This window comes from Laccaria bicolor, genomic scaffold (genome assembly GCF_000143565.1).
Source record: "Laccaria bicolor S238N-H82 LACBIscaffold_18 genomic scaffold, whole genome shotgun sequence".
Lineage (NCBI taxonomy): Eukaryota > Fungi > Basidiomycota > Agaricomycetes > Agaricales > Hydnangiaceae > Laccaria > Laccaria bicolor.
In genome coordinates this window covers 115272-140355 of record NW_001889889.1, presented here as the reverse complement: position 1 = coordinate 140355, position 25084 = coordinate 115272, and the positions used below count along the sequence as shown (strand labels likewise).

The window sequence follows — 25084 nt, the reverse complement described above, 5'->3', positions numbered from 1 at the left end:
GTGAGTAGTGTGACTCAGGTGACCGGTGAATGACTGTATGTATAATTTCGTCCGCGGACATCATCTTCTATGCCAGAGTCATCCTGATCACTGAGGACACGAAGCTTCATACCACGCTCTAAAGAAGACTTGGGAGAATTAGGATTAAGTACGCTCAACCACGATCCTTCCTACACTTCTACTTGCACTTGCGCCAACAGAGAGAGCTGTAAATTTCATACGGCCAATGCAGAGAATTTGAGGCCAAAGTTACTTATCTGCCAACATTAGTCGCTGACGGAACACAAACAATTCTTGACATAAATAAATTCTGAATGAAGCCAACAAAGTTCTGGAGAGGTACATTGGAAGGATTTAGTTTTGTTGTCTGTAGGCGAAGTGCGAGTCCCTGGCACTGATGCACCAACGTTTCACCAAAGCATCGTTCCGAGATGACCAAAGCATCTTTCCGAGATGCAAATCTCTTGATCCGGTCATGAGACCAACGGTAACGTCCGTTGTTCTTATTCAAATTCCTGATACTGTCACCGAGGTGGTTCTAATTGACGTATGAAGCCATTCCCTTTCGCTCTGGTCCGGTGACAGGCCTGTGGAGAGTTCCCCGCCACACTAGGTGCTGCACAATGCGGCGGTTTTTCGCTGCACTTTTGAATTTAGAAAATTTCTGGTTGTCCGAGATGACAGAAGCGGTAAGTTCCGCGTACTGGTTGCCCGGCGTCTACGTATAGACGCCAAAACGATTCTGAATACTGCCAAAAAAGGTCCAGGTGCACAGTTCCCATGGAATCTTGCGTTGAGGAGCAACATAAATAGAATCTGCGAGTCCGATATCTATAAAGCAAAGAGAACACCCAGCAGTAAGCCCCCAGCCTCCCCATGCACGCAAACACTTACTGCTCTCCTTTAGTACTACCTCAGTTCTATTCCCCGCCGTTTCAAAGGATGCCATCCGCTGATTTCGATACTTTTAGGACTGGAGAAATGGAACCAGTGTTGGCGTCCCCACGATATCAACAGCTTCATGCAATACATACGCCGTTCCATTTCATACCAGACCAGCTACAAGGTACGGAGTCGCTCTAGAATGCCGTCGCGGTGGCTGTAGCCTTACCATTACCAGTCCCAGAATTTGGAGAGGGCGACATGATCAACCCTACTGGCTATCAGCCACCCATGTCGCAAACTTACCCGACCATCTCCGGAGTTGGTGCAACGGGGTCACTCCCCTGTCTGGTGGTCGCGTCGCCAGCACAGGTTTCTGCAGCAAATAGACGCAGAACCAGACCTACACCAGGGCAATTTGTGTGCGTCCTTTGCCCACAAGATTTTACCACCAAGCACAATCTACAGAGTTAGCACTCTTTTTTCTTTTTTTCCCCACAACATCGGGTCTAATTGAACTTTGAATCAGATCATATCAACTCTCACCTGAAGAAAAAAGACCACAAATGCAGTAGCTGCGGGAAAAGCTTCACAACGAGGTCTTCTTTGAATCACCATTCCAAAAAGTGTCGAGCGAATACTGAGGCTCTGGCTGCGTAGAAACATTCATGCCCTAGGCCTGTAAAAATCTCACACCTTGCACGTCTGTTATTGTATATAGATTTTCTTTTCTGGCACAACACCAGTTTCCTGTAGACATCTTCATCATCTTCATCAGGAAAACTACACGTCCACTTATGTCACTTAGGTCACTTTGACAAGTGGCCAAGTGACGAAAGTGAACTCAAGTGGCCAAAGGAAACTCACTTGGCTAAGTAGGTTGCTGCCTTGGCCAAGTGATTCCTCTTGATGCAAGTGAAGACTCAAGTGGGTAAGTCATATGTCAAGTTGATCTCAAAAGTGACCAAGTGACGAAATAGCAGTCTCAAACTGTTCCCGATTTCACACAGAATGGTATATTTAGTAAGGTAAAAGAGTATATTAAATGGTACCAATGTCTACCTACAATGTAGCAGCTCAAGGAACCTCTGAAATGCGTAGAAAGCCAAACATCCTGCAACCCAACATCCCACCCTTCAGGCTCGCTCATGGAGAAACCAAAACGACCTGTTTCGCTCGTTCACGGTGCCAATGCCTATCCCCTCGATGCGCGAATTGTCTTCGTGACAATTTGTTGATAGAATCGATGTGCTGGCGCCCCAGTTGTCCTCCGAGAATTTTGCTTCTTCCTTACGATCCGGAATGCCGGCAGTAGAGACCCCCGTGATCCAGAACTTGAACGCGCGCTCAGCCTGCACGAAAATAAGATCACGCAGAAGGGAAGGGAAGAGGAGACATACCCAAATGTCGAATATATAGGCACGGCGAAAATGGCGATGGGAGTGCCGCCACCTCCATCTAGTGCGAATGAGCTCGGAATTTGGGCACGGTGAAGACGGCAGTGGGAGTCTCCATATGAGCATGGCGGAAGATGGTGTAGATGTAGTCGAGGTACCTGGGTAGGGTAAAGTCATGAGGAGGGGACAGGTGGGGGAGAAGGGAACAAACCAGATTGTTTTTGGCTTGGTGGGGATCTCCATATGAGCGTGGCGGAAGGCGGTGTAGACGTAGTCGAGGAGGTGGTACCTGGGTAGGGTGAAGTTGTGAAAAGGGGACAGGCGGGGAGGGGAGAAGGGAACAGACCAGATGTCCAAGGTGTTCTTTCCATCGTATTCTCTGCTGTATCCCAACATCAACTTCCTCCCCTCTAGAAGTACAAGAAAACCATCCTGCACTCGCGAAGGTCAAGCGTGTGATGGCTCAGGTTCGTCATCGTGTTCTGTGAGACCGTTAATATGTTTTGCATTTGTCTGTAAGATAGGATATGCATGTTAGCTTGCCCTATCGAAATACAAAGCGAAGAGGAGATAAAGGGAGGAAAGACATACCCAAAACGTCCTGCTGGACAGCGGACTCAGTCCTGCACCAGCAAATGTCGAGCGCGTGATGACTACGGTTCGTTTTCCATGTCGGCGAGCGAGCAGGCACAAACTGCAGTGGGATTTGGCCAAGATTTGGCGAGGGCAGGTTGGACACCGCTCAGTTATGATGAACGTTGAAAAGAAAAACCGATGGTGAAATTTTTAACATCGTCACATGTCGTCGGACTTCGAATGGACTTAAGAATAATTCCTAAGTAGCGTGTTTGAGCATCCCGATGGCTTTTGTGAGTGCTGGGCACTTAAGTACTTATGACTTACTGACGTGAGTGGCTTGAATTGGGCTTGAATCCCCACTTGGACTCACTTCGGGTTTGAAAGGAAGTTGTGGCTGTAACATCAAGTGCCGAAGTGATTCAAGTGAGATCACAAGCGATGTAAGCCCAACAAGTGAAGTGTAGTTTTCCTGATGTTACGAGGCTTTAAAGAGTCAATCAAGAATGTACTTAGCTTCTTCCTGGCCGTCTAACTGTCGTCACCTGTCGAATACATTTTGCTAGCGAGCCATTCGTGGATTCTGCTGTCCCTCTGGATTGCGAAAGCGGATCCGTTGAGGTGAAGGGACACTGAGATCAATTCAAGAGCATGTTTGTGGTTATTAATGTTTGCAATGTTTGGTTCCCAACTTCTGAAAATAACAAGAAAATAACAGCGTTGACTTGACTTCGACACTGACCCAAAAACCGCGCTTACTAGTAGCTGTCGAATCGATGCACGAGGTGAGGGGATTGTCGAAATATCTACCCGAAATAACGTTGACGTCTGTAACTCTCAAACTGAACAGAGCGAAGCGTGTGCATCAGTAATTGAGCAAATCAGTTTCGACGGGTTTCTCAACCCTGGCAACCTCCGAAAACCACTCTCTACCTTTTCTCCATTTTCTTTCCCTTTAAATTTCATTGTCATCAATAACTCTCCCAGCCCTACTCAAAATTTCATTTTTTCGCCCATCTACCCGGCGCTTCCGACCCACGCCGGCCACCACACCTCAGGCGTTTGCGATGCATCCCATTTTTGCGAAACGCATCTCCTCATGTTTCGCATGATCCTTTGCACCATACAACTGGAGGTTCCTCCCACAGAACATGGCCACAAAGTGGAAACCATCGGTGGATTTATTGCTGTAGGCTTCGTTGTCGATTGAATATAAGGGAGGATGGGAGGATGGCGTGGAGTGAGAAGGTGTATGAATATGTTGAAATTGAGAGGTTGCTCGGGACAATGTTAAAGCAGGCTGGGTAGGTTCTTTAAGGTCCTGAGATACCAAATTGATATTTTTTTTCCTAGATCGCATATATAACCTCCGCATGTCAATCATCCTAACGGTTCTAGCGTTAAGTATCCTCCGCAGTCGATTCCACTGTCTCACTCCCCGACCAAACACCTTCCTCTCAAGGAGAGGCGTCCTCCCATATTGGCATCGCCACCATCGATAACCAATGAAACTATCAATTATTTCTACACCATGTCGGCGTACGTTTTTCTCACCTATACAGTGTCTTTCTGACATTCGAAACCGCAGATAGGAATGTGCTCAAATATCCCATTCGTTCCAGGACTTCCTCTCCTCCACTTTCATGTCCGACTCCCACGTTCGCGTTTTCTTACCAGCTTCTACATAGCGCCACGCACGGTACTCCACCGCCATCATGAGATCTTCACGTGAAGTTGATGCCAGAACTACTTTGTGAAGAGGAACAAGGAGGTTCCGAGGTAATACTTGAAATGGAGAGAGCAGGTGAGCGGATATGTTGTTGAGGTTGAGCAGGGAATGACGAGTACGATTCGTGGGTTCGTGAGATGGTCGAACTGATTCAACTCATCAGTTTAGGATCAACGCAGCTGCCGCACTTCCAACAACGCCGCCATTGGCGACTCGTCATTGCCCGCGTCAGGGGGTTTCAACACGGAAGTTACCCGGACCTTGACATAGAGCGAGTAAGTCATCCATTGTCACGTCGTTTCCACAAACTAATCTTGCCCTGTGTCTTCTGCAGATTCTATCTCTCGCGGTACGCAACACCATGTACCAATCTTGACAAGTATCCGCGAACGACCAGAACGCAGGAAAATGTGGCCAAGACATACATTGTATATTGATCCGCGGTGTAACTTTACACGTGTAGATCCTATACCTGACTTACGCTTTTTTCATGTCAACTTCGACAGCGACCCCCGACGTGGCTCTTATCTCGTGAACAACCGGAACAACAAGCGCACAGGAATTTGGATGGCAGAGATGGGGACGGGGAATGGCAGGAAATAAGACGGAACCCATGACATGACGAGCCAGAAGAGTGTTCTCAGCAACTCTCCCAGTTTTCCACTAAATTTGTTTGTCTTAGGCCCAAGTTAAATGCTCAGACATCAGCATTCTCTCAGTAAATGGGATTCTGTTTCGAGGGAAGACGAAATGGAAACGGCGCGAGGTAGGTCCCCCGGTTTTTACCAACTGTCGTTGTCTTACGCTGCAATTAAACGCACAGATGTTAAGCCAATGGTTCGGTTTGGTTTTCCGGCGTTTTTACTGGGAGCTTGAGGATCAGTCAGGTAGAGACACTTGCACAATGTCCCAAGTGAGTTTTACCGGCGCCAGAGGTTCGACAAGACTCTCCATTTATATCTCGACTGAGATTGATTCTGCTAGAAGCACCCTGTCCGTCGTCCTTACTGTATCCGGCGTTCTTACTGTATCCGGCGTTAGCTCTGTTGTCCAAGGGACACGAGGGAAGGTGAGTGTATTTTGATTTGGACATAGCTTGATGACGTATCGATGCTCTATCCATGGCTGCGTCTCCGATAAGACGGCCATGAACATAGGTATGGTTACTGGTGTGAGAGAGAAGATGGGGAAAGTAAGATGTGGTCGGGAATTACCCTGCCGATACCGGGTTCTCTTCAGTCACAACAGGACGTACCGATGGATCTAGACCTCAAACATGGGTGTGACAATCGATGGGAATGAAAGCGATACGATGCTTGATAAACCCGGGTATCGAAGGTCTCGCTGTGTGAGAGGGGGTTTTTTCGGCCCAGCGTTGCTTTCGGTATCTTGAATTTACAGCTTGACAGCCGTTGCCACGATCCTGATCGATCCCTTATAGGCTAGTGGGCTGCCTGTGCGATGTTTGATAAATCTATAAGGAGGGTATCGAAGGTCTTGCTGTGTTTCTGGAGCGTTGTGAGTGGGAGTCTTTTCGGCCCAGTGTTGCTTTTGGTATTTTAAATTTATAGCTGACAGCCCTTGCCACGATCCTGATCGATCCCTTATAGGCTAGTGGGCTGCCTGTGCGATATTTGATAAATCTATAAGGAGGGTATCGAAGGTCTCGCTGTGTTTCTGGAGCGTTGTGAGTGGGAGTTATTTTCGGCCCAGCGTTGCTTTTGGTATTTTAAATTTATAGCTTGACAGCCTTTGTCACGATCCTGATCAATCTGTTATAGGCTAGTGGACTGCCTGCAGCCCACTGTCGGCTGACCGTTACAAACCGAGGACGCAAGTGAGCTTAATTATAACATACTTGTTTTCGATCTTCTCTCATATTTTGCAACTCTGCACCCATACGGCTTGCTGTTCCTTTACTACATCTCGCATCGTTCCCCAACGCCAATGTCGACCCGTTGCAGCCTCGTGTTCGTGCGAGTCGGGACAGGGGCAATTTCTTCTTACTCGTGTTTTACCCTGAGTTTAGAATTCCCGCTCCAAAAATTTTCCTGCTCCAGACTGCTCGGGACGGTAATTGGTGGAGGACCGGAGGGCAATATGGCCCTGCTTTCAACAACTTTACGTACGCCATCATATATTTCACCCCATTGCACCATTTCTTAGGGCTGCGTTCTCTAACTAAAATGCAAACCTTGCATTGGTGGCGCGACCAGAATTAGAATGTATGTCCTCAAGTGGCACTTAACTGCCCCTCAGGAATATTTTTCCACAAAGGCTATTGACACACCAAGACACGTCAGATAATGACATATTCCAAGGCCTAAACGTAGCGCCCTATCAACTAGTACATTCAGAACGGTGGAACGAATGTAGACATCTGTCACAAAAGTCCAAATGTGGCCAAGAAAATGTACCAGAAAGTTATCATTCAAGCAACCTTACAATGGCCTGATGGCCAGGGCAGTACATGTTCAGTCCTTGAAATCCAGTAATGCGTAGAAGGATTGCTTGGCATCTAACTTCTATCAATGTGCACACTGCCATAAGAAATTGCAAGCCATATCGAATGTAACTAATGCTGCTTCAACCACATAAACAATCCAGGGTCAATGCTTGAATTCCCGATATAAGGCAAGAACCCCCAGCAGTATCAGTAAGCCCCAAGCATCACCATGCAACCGGACACTTACTGCAACTTGTGCCTCTCCCCTCTGACATTATGCCCCTACCATTCCCAGCTTTCCCAAAAATTGCCATCTGTTGAATTCGCCACTTCCGAGATTGGAACCATGGAACGACCAGTGGTAGCGTCGCCACAATATCAGCATCTTCTTGCAATCCATACTCCGTTCAATTTCATGCAGGACCTGCCATCAGGTACGCACTCGCTCTACAACACCGTGATTGAAGCCTTACCATTACTTAGCTGTGCCAGAATTTGGACAGGGCGACATGATCAACCCTATAGGACTCCAAGGTAACTGGCAGCCACTGCTTCCAACTGACGCGACCGTCTCCGGCGTTGGGGCAGGGGGACCACCCCCCCAGCCAGTAGCCTCGTCGCCAGCACAGGTTTTTGCAGCAAATAGACGCAGAACCAGACCTACACCTGGGCGATTTGTGTGCGTCTTTTGCCCACAAGATTTTACCGCCAAGCACAATCTACGGAGTTAGCACTCTTTTCTTACTCTTTTTTTTTTTTTTTTTTTTTTTTTTTCACGACCTTGAATCTAATTTCACTCTGAATCAGATCATATCAACTCTCACTTGAAGAAAAAAGATCACAAATGCGGTAGTTGCGGGAAAAGCTTCGCGACGAGGTCCTCTTTGATTCGCCATTCTAAAAAGTGTCGAGCGAATACTGGGGCTCTAGTTGCGTTAGAAATTTGATACCGCCTGTAGAAATCGCTCGCCTTGTAATTCTGTAAAAGCGGCGTCTGACGTGAAGAGATAAGATCAAGATAAGATTATGTAAGTATATGTGCAATGTTTGGTCCCTGTCTTCTGAATCGCGTCGTCATGGATTTGTACAAGACTTGTGTACCGATCCCAAAGGCGCGGATAACTGTCGAATGAACGCACAAGGTGAGGGGATCGTTGAAATATCACCAGAAACCTTGTTGACGCCTGTAACGCTCAAATGCGTCTCCTGATAAGCACGAGGAGAATGGTTACTACTACTCACCGAACTCATTGTTGTTTGTGAAAAGCCTTTCCAAACACATCTCCAGCTGTGACGCGCGTATCCAGTGTCCACCAACCTCCTTAGGCTCATCGTCCGCCTAAGCATAACCTATCTCCTCTCCCGCTCCTCTAAAATCTCATCGCCATCAATAACTCTCCAATCCCTCCTTTGAAGCTTCGTTTTGCCCGCCCATTTACCTAGCGTGACGCTTCCGAAGACCACACTGAAACCCCTCTCTTCATGTTCCGCATAATCCTTCGCACCATACAACTGGATGGTTCCTCTCATAAAACACGGTCCGAAGCGGAAAAGATCGGTGGATTTGATGCTGTAGGTTGCGTTGTCGAATATGAAAGGATAGCGTGAAGTGAGAAGATGGATGAGGATGTTCTTGAAATTGAGACGTTGGTCGGGATGATGATGTTGGAGGATGCTAACGGGGAGAGGCCATTGACGCTGTTGACATGTTGCATCGGCCGTTGGTTTGGTATCTGAGGGGTAGGTTCTTTAGGTTCCTGTGATACTAAACTAACATTTTTCGCTCAGATTGCGGCCGTTTGGACACACATAGACCTTCGTGTTATTATCATCCCCACAGTTCCAGCGTTATTCTCTAACGTTGTTTCCAGTGTCTCGCTCCCTGACCCATCACCTTCCTCTCACGGGGCAAGCCCGAAGGCGTCCTCCCATATTGAGATCACCCCCATCGATCAACAATTAAACGAGATCTCTACCGTATGTTTTTCTCGCCATATATTGTATCTCACACTTGAAAGCTTGACACCACAGATAAGGTTGTACTTAAACATCCCATTCGTCCACGACCTCCATCTCCTCTGCTTTCATGTCCGACTCGCACGTTTGCGTTCTCTTACCACCTCTTACCAGTTACCTTCTACATAGCGCCGCGCGTCTCAGGCATAATCCCCTTTTCTTGAACGAGTTATGTTGCGTTCGTCAACACAAACCCCTTCCCCATCGGTATACTACAAACGAGATGCCAGGCCCCTTGCAATTCTAACTTTCCCCGCATCGTCAGACAAAACTCTGTTATCTTTCTAGATCGCTCCACTCGTCCTCGTAGACCTTATCCCATCCTCTCTCGCCCCGCAAAGGCATATAACTTTGTGTTTAGAGATCCATCCCCCACTTTAGCTGGTCCAACTCCTCACGAGCTCACTTTGCTTGCCGAACATCGTATCCTCCATTCCGAGGACGCTACTTCCACTCCTCCTTCTCGCGATACTCCTTTCCTCCTTCTCTTGGCCATTCCAGATGCGCGCCCAAGTGATCCCTTCTCAACTCCGCCTTTCCCAACGACGTCGATAATTGAGCTGCCCCGCATCTTGGCATTGCCTCACGAGACGCGGACGTTACCCAAACCTTGTGTCGCGAAGTTTATGGGAAGAGGGAAAAAATATTGGGATTTGTTCGGGCAGGTGTTCTCAATGCCCAAGAGAAGAAGGGCGTTGTCAAAACCTCAGGTAAATGGTCACTGTCAAGCCCTTGCAGAGGATAGAGACCTCCTGAATGGTAAAAGAGTGCGACGGGAGAGAGATGAGGTGACCCACTTTTGCGTGGGATCGTTTTTACAACTGACTGATTTTTAGGACGGGTGCTGAGAAGAGTTTGGCCAATGACACTGGCATGATTGATCCATTGAAGTGTTTTAGTTAAGCGGTGATATGTGGGGTCATGAGGATTGACGCAGTAAAGAAGTCATAAACCCTTTCGCCATTCCTTTCGCCATCATTGTCTGGGGCAGAAGAAGGGAGGGGAGGAGGGCATGTTACATCCTGGATGGTGCCATATGCTTCTTGGTGTCGGACCTGCAGCCACATCAAATCGGTGAAAACAACCGGCAGTGGAAAGAGCCCTCCCTGGCTTTGTTGGCATATTCAGCACCGATGGGGAATAGTAACGTCCATGCCAGCAACTTCACAACATTGTTATTTCCATCCATCGTTCCTGCGCTAACGGCATTCAGAGGGCATGATGTTGGTGACACTGCACAGGCCTGCACCACAACCCGGCGGCCACTCCCTTGGGATGGGAACGAGACTAGCGCTGCACTCCACTGGACACTTCATGTTTATTAATCCTCCTTATCACCGTCGAGGAACAGGTTGCATGACGTCGGTGTGTGATTTGCTGTACAATCTGGACATTAGCGCTACTAATGGTCAAGCCTCAATAATGATCGTGAACGATGGTCAGAACTACTAGCCTTAAGAAGCGCGGTGTGGAATATTCGGTCGACTCTGATGGTCCACTTCACTGTGGCATTTCTTACTGCCCTCGTGTCGTCACACGAAAAAGCTCCCTATCCGATCCTTCAGCGCTTTCGTACATTGATCTTGATCGACCCCTTAGCAAATGCCCCGCATTTGAGGTTCAAAAGTACGCTGGGTGGCACGCTGCCCCCTAAGGATTGTTTGCAGACAATGCCACGGTGCCCGATCGCCGAGCGCTAAATCCACGCGAGGGAGGGAATAAGGTTTTTGGTTTGGCCAATTTGGCGCCAGCTCGGCGCGATGGACATGGGCTCAGCGCTTTGAAAGAAACTTCGAAAGAAACTTTGGAAGAAATTTTGGAAGAAATTTTCGGGTCGACTCACAGCCTCTCCAGATCCCTATGAGTATGATTTTGACAACGCTGTCAATCACCTCGGAAGGGCGGGACCATTATCACCCAAGGGTGTGCAGTGGCAAGTCACTGCCAATCTTTTTCAAACCTATAAAGCAAGGAACTCCCAAGTTACATGAACCCAGTGTCCACATGGACTCAGAAACATTCTGCGAATCATGCTTCTTTTCTTCAGCACTATGCTCATGCAGCTATTTTCTGTCTTCCCAACTGCCAGGTACGCAGTAACTGTACTGGTCTTGTTAATGGACTGAACATCGCCTTCCAGGCTTCTCGGAGGGCGATATCATCACCACTGCTGATGGGGCGGAAAGGCAGCAATGGATATCGCATAATGGGTCCATTCTTCACAATGTTGGACCTGTGGTGCCACCTCGATCAGTTTTACCAGGTTTGCAGTTTCTCTACAACGCCTTGTCCGTACCACCCTTATCATATTCTTGCATGCCTACATCATATTGATACCGCCCATGAAATTCTGGGTCCCTGAAGCTGGTACCGAACTGCCACCCCGTGCATTGGTGGCGTCTCCAGAACAAGTAGCCGCCGCAAACAGACGCAGGAAAAATGCGGTGCCTGGCCGGTTTGTCTGTAATTTGTGTCCCCAGAATTTTACGGCCAAACACAATTTAAAAGTCACTCTAATCGTCCCTTTTCTTTGGTGATCAAATCTGACCCTTTTAAATAGATCATATCAATTCGCATTTCCAGAAAAAAAATCACCGCTGCACGGCTGGCTGTGGGAGTAACTTTGGGACGAGATCTTCTTTGAATCGCCATCGTAAGAAGTGTAAATCAGTGTCGGGTACGTAGAGCTTGCTTTATCCTTTCCAAACAAGCCTCCTTCAACAACTGTGGATGATTTTTGTCCTCAAACCCTGTGTTCTGTTAATACGTGTTTTCGATTTGCCCTACCCCTTTGTATTCAATATTATAACAGTGGAATGTACTTCGCAGCTCGCTCTCCTACTGTTTCTCTATTTTCAGATCTACCCTCTTGACGTGTTAATTATAAGTGAAATGACCCCAACAATGACCGTAGACGCCTGCATTCGAAACGGCTGGCGTAATCACCTGGACAATACATCATGACACAACATAAGTACAAGTATGTGGGAAGCTTGGGCGTTCAAGTTCAGAAGTTCGGCACGTGTATACAGTATCTAGATTCGATGTCCACTAACTGTCAATCGAAGTGAGATGTGCCAACCAGACTGCTGGTGTTTGTATCTGCTATTTTACATAACAAGGGACCTCACGAAAGACGCTTACACTTGGCTTATCCGCATATCCGGGTAAGCGGTTAACCGCTCACGGTCATGACTCACAGTTTTCGATGTGTGCATCTTGTGTGCATCTTGGTGTGCATCGCGTTTTTGGCCTTCCTTTCCTCCATGAAACCATATCGCCGGAAAGGCCAAATTAAGCTGTAGGTTTCCAGCTGATGACTGGCAAATGAGGACGTGGGATTACTTTATCTGAGACGACCACGACGCCCACCAAGGACCCAGGCCTGATATTAACTTAACGAAGATTTTTTCCCGTGTTAGCAGCTTTGACGTTGGGTGCTCTGGCTGGCATACCTCCCCCAGTGCTAAAGTTGGATGAGCTGGTGGCGCGGTGTGGTGGCGGCATTGACGCAAGGGATGACAGATCAGAGGGTACAGAATCGGAACCTTGGGCTTATGAAGAGGGAGGATAAAAATGAGCTGCAATTTTTTTGTAGTAAGCGTAGCAATTGACGGTCTTGTTTCAAGGAAAGGACACCAAAATATGGAAACTAAACGTCCCAAGGAACCGTAAAAGGGTGCGGCGCCGGTAAAATTCAAAAAGACCATTTGGAGACAAGGGGTGTTGTCCAATTTGCCTCAGGAAACTTGCTTAGCTAATATTTCTCAGTTCGAAAAGACAATCCGCTGCAATAGTATTGGCAAACTTACTTTAAGATGATGAACCTTTTGAATGCTTCATAGCAGCGAAGGATGATGTGGCGATTGTCCAAGGGTTTCATGCCTTCGCTCAAGAGACGATGTGGGCGAGGAACGGCAGGGACATGGAAGTGAACGACAGTGGGCACCGGGGGAAAAGCCCCATACGTGACGGCATCGGCTAATCCTTTCGTAACGCGGATCTTGTACAATATCGGGGCAGTTCCAATCATGACGATTCCGGGAATTAGAAGGTGCTGGACTGGGTCTAATCCAGCGAGGATACGCTTTTTGTTGTTGCTCTGAAACGCCGCGATCGCCTCGGCAATGAGTTGGGCCTCTGCGTCACCTCTGTCCTCCATCTGCCGCTTATCCTCTTGAACAAGAAGAATGATCTCGGAACGGTTCTTCAACAAGCACACATCTGTTTTTGCAAGCATGGAAACTCCGCAAATAAATAGTTCGATGTCTTTCCGGGTGCGCAGCAAAGCGTGTCGACTAGTATAGCCAAGAATGTCAAAGAGGCGAACAACAAAATCGTCGACAGCTGACTCCAATGGCGTCGCATTCATGGCAAGATCCATCGCAGATATGGTGCGAAAGGCATCAAGGTTGGTTGCGTCTTCGGCTTCCAGCTTATACAGCATATCAGCGGGAACATGAGGTTCAGGAAGATGATCCACTTGGAAGAAAGTGGCAGCATCCTGGGGTTCCGTGCTGATGTTGTATGCGGCGAGTTCGTTTCGGCCCCAGTCGTTACCTGATTTAGCGGAGCGAGTAAGGATTTGAGAATTCATAGCCGCTTGTCTCCGCTTGTGTGGTTCGTTTTAGCTTCAAACCTCGATCGGTGCAAAGAAACGACAAAGACGAGGGGAAGGACTTGGGGGGACTCGGACACAAGGGAAAAAGGGCCGATCACATTCCCACGCAAACAGTGCCAAAGACAACGATGTCCCTTCACACCTCAAACAGTGGACAATCAGGCACTTGAGCATATTCATTGACAGGTTGTTTGACGAACAAACAATTTTTGCTTATTGTTTGAACTGGAGACAGATATTGTGAACAAATCCTTCAATTGAATTGAAATAATGGATCTGTCCTCAGTATCTGTCAGATACACAAACAATCAGCAAAAATGATTCATTCGTCCTAGGATATGTCCTGCGCTTCGCTCAGGTGTCCGATACATCCTTGTTTCAGGTGTCAAGTGCCCACCGATGTTGAAATGAGAACAACTTCTGTCATGATCGATATCGCGCACACCAAGAGCTTATTCATGTTGTTGCTGCTTGGTTACAATCTACGGTTAACTTGTCGCGTACGTTCGGGACCCCTTGAAACACCTCTCCCGCCTGCGTTTCATCCGTCACAACTCTACCCCATTTATGCAAGTGAGTATCACAGCTCACTTTTTATTGTTTGTAAGTCTCACCGACCATGTCCCAAAAGGCTCGGGTCGTTCATAACCCTCATTTGAAGCGCATATGGCACTCATTCAAGCATTTGCCATTGAATATGACACATGTGGAATGCCACTTTGCAAGAACCTCACAATGCACCGCTTACGACTCCCGTTAATATTCTTGGTTCTCTGGCAATGAGCCTGATAGCGTTCGCCTCCCTGTCCCACGATAAGGTCTGCTATGCTCCTTTCATCAAAAATTCCCCCCAAGCTTTCATCAACAATTAACAGGTGCATCGTATCGATACAGTGTCATACGCGACGGTCTGGCAGCTGGCTGCAGGCTTCATGTTTATCATTCCTCCTTATCACCGTCGAGGTGCAAATGACACGTTGCAGGACGAATAGTCAATGACAATCGTGTCGCTGTTCGAGGCTCAAAACACAAGGATCCTGTTGCCTTCAAGATTCAAGCAGGATGATTTACGGAGGCGGGGCGCAACTCCAGGCAATAACTCAAAGGCCGCCTGATCACCTAAAAGAAGCTACGCACCACCTCGCGTATCCCACGTTTGATAAATATTAGAGTTGGAGTCACTATGGCAAGGACGTTTCACAGGTCAGCGATCTCCCCCCGCCATAAGAATTACTTTTACCACAAGGATGTTCAGTGCTCAAAGGTATAAATATAAAGTTTGAGGAAAGGAATTCGTAAACCCAGTCCCAACATGGAATTCGAAACATTTTGCAATTTATGTTTCTTGCCTTCGGCAATATGCTCATGCTATTCTCTGCCGTTCCACCTGCCAGGTACGCAGTAGCTCTACTTGTCTTGTTGGTAAACTTACCGTCGCCCTTCACAGCCTTCCCGGAGGGCGATATCTTCACGTTTCCTGATCCAGCGGAGAGGCAGGCATGGATGTCACCCACTGAATCCATCCCTCCCGATGCCGGACCTGTGGGGCCAACTCCTCAACCAATTTTACCAGGTATGCAGTTGCTATACCACGCCTTGTCCATACTAGCCTTACCATATTTTTGCAAGCCTGGGAAGCGTTAATACCGCCCATGAACCTTGAGGTTCCCGAAGCTGGTGTGACCGAACCGCCACCACGTGTAGTTGTAGCGACTCTAGAACAAGTATCCGCCGCAAACAGACGCAGGAGAAAGGCGGTTCCTGGGCGGTTTGTCTGTGAATTTTGTCCCCAGGATTTCACGGCCAAACACAATTTGAGAAGTCAGTCCTTAAGCATCCTTTTCCTTTCGTGGTCGATTCTGACCGTCCTTTTCATTAGATCATATCAATTCGCATTTCCAAAGGAAAACCCACCGTTGCACGGGTGGCTGTGGGAATACCTTTGGGACGAGATCTGCCTTTATTCGCCATCGTAAGAAGTGTAAAGCAGTGCCACCAGGCATGTAGAGCTTGCTTTATCCCCTCCGAACATTGCCGCCTTCAGCAATGGTGGAGGGTTTTTCTTCTCCAGTATATTCTATAAGTAGTATTTTAAATTAGCCGTATGTACCTCTTTGTATTTAATATGGTTTCTCCTGCCACGTTCAACGTTGCTCCAGGCTGCGCACCTTTGATCTTTTCATTGACTTCCATCGAGACATTCGTTTCGATCAAAAGCGCAAGAAAATAACAAAAGAGCAAGAGTGCGAAGTATGTTACGATCAATTTTCGCCTTATCTACAGTGCTTTGCATTGCCGTCTGCACAAGGAAGTTTCGAAAACTCTGTTTGGTTTTGTGTATTCGTCACAGATTGTCACGCATTAGAACCAGATCTGAGCACACAACCAACTCCCGTGGCGCCATATGTATCAGATGCGATGCGCACACGGATTATCATTTGGCATGGTGGGCGTCATCTCTCATCACAAGTAATTTTTAGGCCTTGTTGGATGAAGTGGTCTGTTTCTCCCCGATTTGTTGCAGTCACGGTAAAACACATACAAACAGGTTTTCCAAATTCCGTTGTGCAGACGGCAGTGCAAAGCACTGTAATCTAATCAAGTCTGCTCTCAACTACGATGCGTTCCCTGCACCTAAGCTATGAACACCTTGCACGTACAGACGGCTCCGCCCGCTTCGGCTTCGGCCCAAACACACACGCACTCGCCTCCCTATCCGGGCCTATCGAAGTCCGTTTAGCCGCCGAACTCCCGTCGCAGGCTACGTTTGAGGTACATGTCCGCCCGCTATCTAACGTCCCCGCCACAGAAGCCAAGGCGCTAGCAAGCATCGTAAAGAGCGCCCTTTCGCCTTCCTTAATCTTGTCGCGGAACCCGAGGACGCTGGTCCAGCTCGTCGTGCAGGCCTTATCACCTTCGAGGGATGGGAGTGGGATGGTGGCTGCAATGATCAACGCCGCGACACTGGCGTTTTTGAATGCGGGATCCATACCCATGAAGGGGATAATATGTGCCATGCCTGTTGGAAGAAGGGTGGGCGGGGAGCTGGTCGTGGACCCGTCGGAGGAGGAAGTGGAGGTGGAGGCCACAGGGTGTTTCGCGTTCCTTGTTACGCAGAACTTGGGCCACCAAGAGATGACCGCGTCATGCGTGCACACGTCTTGGAAGGAAGGGGGGGTAGGGTCGAGTGGGTTGGATGATCTGGTACGCGCTACGGAGCTGGCGAAGGGTGCAGCGTTGGTTATCGCGGACGAGATGAGGGAGAGTCTTTGCAAGATGGGAGTGGTTCCGGCGTTTGTGTTCGAAGAAAAGGGAGAGGGGATTTTGAAGGACAAAACTATGGACCTCAAAATGGAGTCTTAGGTGCGATTGCCTCCAGTCTTCAGCAACGTAGCTCATTCCCAGTCAGATACCCACCTCTCTTACAACAAGAGACCCAATCTGTATTATACATTGCAACAGCAATCCACCCTGTTCCATCTCATTAGATGGGTTTCTGATTCGATGGTTCCTCTTGGACAACTTCAAAACACCCAGGCGACAAGCCCACGATCCGTGCCGTTCGGGGGTGACGAACAAGTCATAATCTCCGCCCAATGGCAAACGGCGAAAAATATTGCAAATCAGCTCATTGATATAAACTTGGATATCTGTTTCTTCGTTCTTGTTGGGGCTCCAGCGCCTCATCTCATGATGACTTTCCCACTCCCGCAGCCGCTTCTTCAACTCATCACTCGCTACTCGAGGGCGTGCAATCTACTAAAAAGGCGTACTTCAATGGTGGGTGAGTGAGTTAGGTTCTGATTGAATATAAGTTGTTCCGCAGAAGAACAATGCTCGTCGATTCGTCCCATTACACCATGTTCAGCGTACGGTCCACAGTTTGCCCGCTTTTCATGTGGTACCAAGACAGGCTATGTTGGTGGTCTACTCGTGGACGTCAACCCTGAGAAATTCACAGTGCAGGACACACGAGACGAGAAATCTGGTATTCTTTCCGTTACGCCGACTTCAATTTCGTTGTCTCAGGCCGTTCAGTGCATCTCGGTTCCGAAAGTCCCCCTCTGACCATTCCTGACGAGGTTACGTCGCTTTTCAGGCTGTCTCGCTTCGCTGTTCTCATTGACATACACAGATGCAGGATAAAATACCCGGAAATCACTAAAAGGTCACCATAAATTCAAAACCTTCAACGCCTTTGCGTAAACTACAGCGAGGGAAGTTTGAACTCTCGCTTTTGGTAGCGTCCCCTCTTCTCCTTCTGATGTCCTGCGTGTCGTTTGCGGAGTAGAGAGGCTGTTGTAGACGTCAGCATAAAAGGTACGTACATCGTCGAAAGTGCACTCTCGTCATCGGTGCCAACGACACAGTGAATCCCATTGCTCTCGAGCCAGGTTCCGCTATTGCAGTATGTAGTCACACACACAGTCGTTCATTGATATTCATCCGATTTGATTTACAGAATGCCCGTCTTGCAAGTTTGGAAGAGAAAACAAGTGGGTGTTCGGTCCTTGTTCTCACTACCACCGTCACCATATCACCAAATTTATCGCACTAACATACAATTTCATTTCTAGGTCATATCTACCCCGAGCGCGTAGATCCCCAAAAACAGGAGCCAGGGCATGATGAATAGCGTGGAGGAAGAATAGCCTGTACGATACATGTCATTCAAGGTAAGTTGAAACTTGAACCCTCCAACGTCAATCTTGTCGGCGTTCTTACTAAACGTAGCTTTTGCCTTGAGAGCCCCGTGACCTCTTCATGACCAATGCACGCGAGGGCAGCGGTCGGCGCGCATGGAATAGGGTGGCATTCACTGGTGTGGGCTCCTTCATATTTGGAATGCTTTTCATGCTTACATACTGCCGCAGACTGGCTTCGCAACTCTTCCCACCCCCTATTTTATTCAATTGGAAACCAATGTCTCAAGACTCCTTTACAGCATTACCCCACTACCGCCATGACGCCTGCTACTAGCACGCTTTTGAGGATGCCTCTCACACTATTCGTATTATTGTTCCCGCACCCAGCATGGGCCGATTCAGAGTCTGGTGGAAGTATCTCGCTTCCGCTGTGGGGCTACATCATCATAGTGATCTGTGAGTACTTCCCTCCTATCACTGGCCCAATTTTTCACCAAATTTCGCTGTGGTTTGACGGGTAGGCATGTTGGGCATTTGTATATGCTCAAATATTTTCTCAGACAGAATTTATGGATTTCTTGAAAGAGTTCATCGATCTTTTGCAAGGCTTCTGAAGAAAGATGCCAACAAAAACCAAGGAACCATCCCCGTTCATCTTCCTCCTCATCTACAAGTTCTACCTCCCCCTCCCGTCCACTCTTACGCTGAAAGCATTGCGGACTATCAATCTAGCCTTAGCAGCATCAGTTATGCTAGTAGATCTGACCTTGAGGCATCCAGCACTCCGTCTCTGGAGAGGACAGTCAGCAGCGCTAGTAATGACGGAGTTTTTATAGCGATGTGCGTATACATTTTTTGTTTGATTGATTCATGAAGTGAATATTTCTTACAGCAATCCGTTATAAATTGGTGAAGCGTTGCAAGGGTCAAATTGGGCAATCAAGTTCGAGCCTTTGACTTCCGCATAAACCTACCTGCGCAAGCCCGCAAGCTGTCGAATTTCTGTCTGCCTAGGGCGAGGATAGTACTTCATGACACTCATCTGATAATATCTCCCGTCAACGCAAACAAAAATAGTTACATGGACTCGAGTCACTGTCATACATAAGGTTAGCGGTATACAAGAGTATTACGTTTGAATTAAGAGGATCATCTCGACCACTGAAAAATTAGGGCTCGATTGGTCGTGACTGACTGCGGATGTCGAGGATGAGGCGAAACTAGACCGAGTAAGTAAGGAATAGCTAGAGGATATAAGATTTGCTTGTTTTTCACAAGTTTTTCATCTTGACAAACGACAGGAGTCCTGAGCAGGAGAGGAACGCTGAAACTCTAGCACATCTTGATCCTGATGTCGCAGCTTGGAGGGTCAGAGGGTCGCATAGCCTCGAATTTATCCGTTCGGTAACGTACTATGTTTGTTCAGGTGTTTGAAACCCATCAGGAGTTTGAAACTGCACATTATCTTGCCTTCCGCTTACCTTAGGATCTTGTAAATTTCAGGGAAGATGTATTTATGCATGAGATTTACTATTCCAAATTTTCAGCGGGAGATTCGAAGATTTGTGCTCTGGAGGCATGACTTTGTGCTTTTCATTACACCAACCAAACAAAAGTATTGGAATGTTTTCTCAGATTCCTTTGGATCGGCTAGACTGTTTATTCTGAAACTTTCCAAGTACATTTAAATTGTATTTGAAAGTCTACCTACAAATTTCTAGAGGGGGAGATGAAGTGCTCTCTGGAGGAAGGGCAAAATACCAAATTTTGCTCGAAAAACAGCTCGAAAAACGTGACATTTGCGTGACATTCGCACATCATCCATCAGCCAAATTCGTTGTTACCTAGTGTGACACGAGTTTCAATCTCCTGATATATCTGAACCCTGAGCACCGGAACGCCTCCGACAGCGAACACAACACATTTATACCAAAAAAAAGTAGATATTTATATAGAAGAGAAAAAATATTATTGGCTTGTTAAAAATTTAAAGAATTCAATGAAGTGGTGAGGCAGAAATCGCGCAGCGGTGAAAAAGTTTCAAACACCTGAACAAACATAGTAGGTTAAGATGGAATACCGGCGAAGATAAGACTCGTGAGATAAGTTCACGACCAGACAAAAATAAAGTAGGGATGTGATAGGGGGATCACCCGACGACTCGGAGTTTGGACTTGATTTGGACACAAAGAGTGGAAACGTACGGGATAGATAAGAACAACGTTGATTGACTGGTGCAAAGATTTCAATGGGTTTGGAGAAAGGCGTCTTTATCCCGAGGGAAGTATATAGGGATAGTAACTATGTACATGTAACGTCCATGTGCCTCCATGCGCTGGACGGAGGTTTATTTAAAGGGCCCTGAATACGTGGAGAGGCACGTGCCGGGCCCCGAACAATTGTGGAGCTTCGGGCCCCGGCACAACAGATTTTCATCCTTCTGTTGTGCGTCTGGCTAGTCGTTACATCATCGATCTCGGACAAAGCAATCCATAGTTCATCCAGTAATATCGTCTTCGCCGCAGAAATGAACATTATAACAAGAATCGCTCGCTACGATTGCACATCCAGAGAAATCTGACACGAGGCGAATAAGCTAATTGCGATCATCGCTTCGTCAACTCAAAAATACTTACACCAAACGCAGGGCCATCGTTTTTTTGAGGAGCTGATCCAAGTAAGGTTCACACAGCTTGAGGAGTCGTCTCAGGTTTCTGGGTTTATACATACTTCTGTAGTTAGTAATACATCTTGAATACAACCAAGTTCCCAAACCACTACGGGAAGTTCCTCAGGCACACATTTGGTCACAAGAGCCTAAATGTCTCTCGGCTGTACCCGAGATCCTTTTGAGTTGTACATCCCTTGATGGCATCATTCAAGATCGTGGCACATGAGGCCTTGAGGGAGTAAGACCACCGAACAACCTCGAACAACTTGAACAGGAAAACATAAAAGCTCGAGCTCAATTCCGCAGCTTTCTCCCTCAAGCTTTAACGTTGCAACCGCAAGTCGTTGATATGACAGATGCCGCTCCATTATCACAAATCGTGCTCAATGATACGTGCGTACCAATCAATCTAATAATATCAACACGCGCCGTAATCTCTGTCGCAACACAGTTTGGGCGCGGCTTATATCGGGGTTGTCGTTTCTGCATGGTAAGTGATCATGGTAGCATTCTATAACCGCTCTTCTGACTCTCTACAGCCTTTTTGGGGGTCTGAATTCTACTTCGCTGTTTGTCAAAAATTTGACGGGATCATTCTAGTTTCTTGCGTTCAAGCGTGGTACTACTTTACCCACCAAAGCGATCGATGGCAGCTGAAATTCCTGGTAAATATCAATGTTCAATTTTGCTTCTACCTCGAAGTGATCATTGTGTATAGGTTTCGTGTGTCATGCTTACCGACACCATACATCAAGGTCTCATCACTCACACTGGTAAAATCATCTCGATTCTATCGCCGTATGTTTAGTTGACGATTTCCCACAGTTTACACGTATACCATCACGAATTGGGGCAATGCAACTTTTCTTGGCGAGCTCGTTCGGTACGTGATGATACTTCTGTATGGTCCAATACTCACTTGTCGATTTTTTGAGTATAGAACACTCTTAATTGAGGTCCTATTCAACGTGCGTCTCCTAATTGTTTGCATTGTGGGCGACCTGAATTTCAGTTTGCTGGTAGGGATTGACCACGTTTATAGTGCAATGGTGAGCCCACTCCGCCCTCTTGTTCTTGTTCTGAACTTACTTATTTGATTGATTTCTGTTACGTTACAGTTTTCTTGCAACGCGTATTTGGCGATGTCAGTTTCCGTTTACTGTAACTTTCTATCCACTAAATTTCATTAAATTACAGTGAGCGATGGAAAAGTGTGGCTCATAGTCATCGTTGTAAGTGCTTATTTTTGAGCAGTGGACTGCGGCTAATAGTAGCACAGGCGTTACTTATCTTGGGGGAGTTTGGTTCGTCACCATCAGTGCCTTTTCTCTAGTACCTTTTTACTCAATTGCGCAACAGGAGTCAGCTTAGGTGCCCAACTAACCTGTATTGTCATTTAAATTCACTGACTTGATTAACTCAATTAGCTTATACGATCATATCGTGAGTGACCTACTTAATCTGCCTCATTTGCTGTAACAGCAAACACAGGTTACGATTCGAAACCTTCGCTCAACTTACTCACCTCAAGGTGAAGAGTAGTCATTAGACTTTCTATGTCTCTAACACCTGGTTCTCTGCCAATCAATAGGCATTGTCCCTCTCAACCAATGCCCTAGCAGCGGCGGGCGACATTGTCATCGCCGCCTCATTGTGCACAATGTTACACCTCTCTCGCACTGGCTTTCACAGGTATGGTTTACTTTTCCGCCCCCCTCTCGGCATGCGCTAACTCTCGCACCCAGATCGGATACAATCATTACTAAACTCGTACGTGCTCATTCTCTGCTTTGTCTCGGCCTGAATGTGCATTGCGCAGATGGTTTTCTCCATCAATACAGGCCTTCTCACAAGGTAGTCCCACGTCACGAAGCTCCTTCTTGACGCAATCTCATAAATTGGATACAGCCTATGTGCCTTAGCGTCCCTCGTTTCCGTACGTTTTTGTTTCTTCGATTGGAAACATAATGTAGTAATAAATATTCACCACCAGATCCTCGCGTGGCCGAAGACGTTCATTTATATCGCCTTTTACTTCTGCATAGGACGCCGTAAGATATGCCTTCTCTGCTTGCCGCACACAATTTATTGATACCAAAGATAGTATATACAAACTCTCTGCTCGCAACGCTCAACGCGCGGGGGAAAATTCGTGAACTGTCAGACGGAATTGAAAGCATCAGTGGAAATAGTATATCTTTGAACTCATTGGGAAAAAACAAGACCGGAAAGATTTCCTCTAGTCGGGTAGGTCTCGTTGTTTTGAGTCAAGTCTGCTTTGTATTGATGTAATGTTCCAGCAACAGCAGAATATCTCAATCATGATTGAAACGCAAAAAGAGTTCGCGACGGATTCTCGGAACGATATGGAAAAAGGTTCGGCTGTAAAAGTGGTAAGTCTCGCACCCATGTCTACATACGTGACAGCTTATTTCTTCACAGGGTTCTAGAGAGCCTGAATATGAATCAGCGTGAAACGTGCTTCGCAACTTGGAACACGGTGTACAGACTTTGATTGGCAATGTTATATCTCATTTTACGACTGGTTTCGAAAACCTTGTCAATTTTAATATTATCTATGTAGATAATGTTGAGACGAAACGTGGGTCGACAAAATTCAGTAGATTTATCGGCTCTGAGGGCCCCAAAAGGGTGAGATATTCCAAATCTGAGAGCCTCAGATCGATATTTGAGGACCACAATTTGAAACCCACTGTGGGCCCTGATTGTTTGGGTCGCTTCTCGCGCCGTTGATCGTATACTTGCTCTTTGTACCCCCATAACCAGCATCCGACCGTCCCAATGCTGAAGTTGAGTAAATTGTCTTTTTCGCCGTTGATGTTGTTGGATTGATACTATCAGATACCTGTAGCCTTGGAATGAACAGCTACCTGATAACGAGATTTGACGCGGAGGAGTGATCACTGAATCCTATCTTGCAAATAAGGTTTTGCTAGACATCCGAACACATGTCGAAGTCATCCGTTCAGCCCTGGGCGTTCAATGAGCATCAACATGATCTCGCCGACAAACTGCTTGTACAAAGTTGGTGGCGTGTGGTCCTACGAGTGACTATTGTTGTTTGTAAGATTCAAAACGGCCGTTCGAAGAGGACCGGTGTTAGAATAGTCGACCATGGCGTCGGAAACGTTACGAGTCCGAGGTACGGGTATCCGTTTCTTCTATGGTCGTCTTTTTCGTTCCGTTTTGTTACGTGTCAGTCGGAGCCGGAAGTTGGTGTGCTATTGCTCCCGTACTTTCCTTTGCCCGTGTGTTTGCTTTTGTATCCACCTCAGGCTCTCGCCGATCTGGCCCATCGAACAGTTCTCGAACGAGAACCCTCCCTCTCTCCCTCCTTTCCCGTCGTTGAATATGGCCAAATATCTCAAGATCAACCAGTTAACAAATCGGTCACTACGGATGAGAGTTACTGAATCACTTGTTTCAATCGTATGTCATTTCATACTATGCATACAAAAATTGACCTGCAACACACGCCAGCGAGCGGACTTGTACATGCCACGTGCAGCGGTGGCCCAAACCAACAAGCCATTCGGCCGACAGGGCTGGCAAATGCAGAAGCCACTTCGGGGGTGCCGATGGGCTCTCTCCGTTTCATTTTCTTCCTACTTATCATCAGTCGCGATGCAGAAACCCCTCTTATGGAATTACGCACCAAGTTCGGATTAAAGGGTGCAAACCTCAGGTAGATCTCCTGTATACGACGATGACAACTACATTTCGATCGATGCTCGCCCAGCGCCTAGCTACTCTGCTTCCGTCCCGAACGGAAACAGAAATCATAAATGACGGTCTCCACATCTCGATAGCATCCTTAAAGCGCCCCCGGGTTTGACTCCCCAAATTTTTATTCATTCCTCTTCGGCCCAACACTCCAAATGGCATTAGTACAGACCCTCCCTGGAATGGAACTGCTTTATGACCACGCGATTTCTAGCAGGCTGATCACTGTGCGTGTTCTGTGAAATTTAATTCATCGAGCTAATTTTTGTAGTGTTTCGATGGTAGGTCATAGCGGAATTAGGCGTGGTAGGTAACGCCAGACTGATCTGATTTGTTTTGAATATCGCAGTTGCCGC

The 25084-nt window shown here is 47.2% G+C and overlaps 7 protein-coding genes across 7 annotated transcripts; 6 read left to right on the top strand and 1 right to left on the bottom strand.

The window, feature by feature from the left end:
* Positions 1 to 4386: 4386 nt before the first annotated feature.
* On the top strand, positions 4387 to 6199 carry LACBIDRAFT_328705 (uncharacterized protein; the record flags this gene model as incomplete). Its single annotated transcript, XM_001882841.1, has 9 exons — positions 4387 to 4394; positions 4418 to 4554; positions 4600 to 4659; positions 4690 to 4859; positions 4919 to 4933; positions 5267 to 5350; positions 5408 to 5653; positions 6066 to 6102; positions 6156 to 6199. The coding sequence occupies 9 exons, from the start codon at positions 4387 to 4389 to the stop codon at positions 6197 to 6199; spliced, it is 801 nt and encodes a 266-aa protein (XP_001882876.1).
* A 1060-nt stretch (positions 6200 to 7259) lies between these two features.
* On the top strand, positions 7260 to 9923 carry LACBIDRAFT_328704 (uncharacterized protein; the record flags this gene model as incomplete). The annotated part of the gene is made up of 7 exons (XM_001882840.1): positions 7260 to 7464; positions 7514 to 7709; positions 7990 to 8011; positions 8474 to 8602; positions 8819 to 9007; positions 9277 to 9805; positions 9883 to 9923. 7 exons carry the CDS (start codon positions 7260 to 7262, stop codon positions 9921 to 9923), a joined length of 1311 nt encoding a protein of 436 aa, XP_001882875.1.
* A 2519-nt stretch (positions 9924 to 12442) lies between these two features.
* LACBIDRAFT_328703 (uncharacterized protein) lies at positions 12443 to 13643 on the bottom strand (the record flags this gene model as incomplete). Its single annotated transcript, XM_001882726.1, has 2 exons — positions 12443 to 12527; positions 12859 to 13643. The coding sequence occupies 2 exons, from the start codon at positions 13641 to 13643 to the stop codon at positions 12443 to 12445; spliced, it is 870 nt and encodes a 289-aa protein (XP_001882761.1).
* A 1336-nt stretch (positions 13644 to 14979) lies between these two features.
* LACBIDRAFT_299955 (uncharacterized protein) lies at positions 14980 to 15674 on the top strand (the record flags this gene model as incomplete). The annotated part of the gene is made up of 4 exons (XM_001882839.1): positions 14980 to 15061; positions 15115 to 15240; positions 15297 to 15488; positions 15547 to 15674. 4 exons carry the CDS (start codon positions 14980 to 14982, stop codon positions 15672 to 15674), a joined length of 528 nt encoding a protein of 175 aa, XP_001882874.1.
* A 607-nt stretch (positions 15675 to 16281) lies between these two features.
* LACBIDRAFT_299954 (uncharacterized protein) lies at positions 16282 to 17030 on the top strand (the record flags this gene model as incomplete). Its single annotated transcript, XM_001882838.1, has 1 exon — positions 16282 to 17030. Exon 1 carries the CDS (start codon positions 16287 to 16289, stop codon positions 17028 to 17030), a length of 744 nt encoding a protein of 247 aa, XP_001882873.1. The 5' UTR covers positions 16282 to 16286.
* Positions 17031 to 18431: 1401 nt separating this feature from the next.
* Positions 18432 to 19218, top strand: LACBIDRAFT_299953 (uncharacterized protein; the record flags this gene model as incomplete). Its single annotated transcript, XM_001882837.1, has 4 exons — positions 18432 to 18489; positions 18542 to 18769; positions 18874 to 19153; positions 19206 to 19218. 4 exons carry the CDS (start codon positions 18432 to 18434, stop codon positions 19216 to 19218), a joined length of 579 nt encoding a protein of 192 aa, XP_001882872.1.
* Positions 19219 to 21471: 2253 nt separating this feature from the next.
* Positions 21472 to 23459, top strand: LACBIDRAFT_299952 (uncharacterized protein; the record flags this gene model as incomplete). The annotated part of the gene is made up of 20 exons (XM_001882836.1): positions 21472 to 21474; positions 21524 to 21649; positions 21703 to 21757; positions 21810 to 21867; positions 21925 to 21952; positions 22008 to 22033; positions 22103 to 22128; positions 22182 to 22216; positions 22264 to 22288; positions 22344 to 22355; positions 22412 to 22427; positions 22476 to 22515; positions 22576 to 22676; positions 22730 to 22754; positions 22804 to 22838; positions 22893 to 22920; positions 22978 to 23035; positions 23089 to 23231; positions 23285 to 23377; positions 23427 to 23459. The coding sequence occupies 20 exons, from the start codon at positions 21472 to 21474 to the stop codon at positions 23457 to 23459; spliced, it is 966 nt and encodes a 321-aa protein (XP_001882871.1).
* Between the last annotated feature and the right edge of the window lie 1625 nt (positions 23460 to 25084).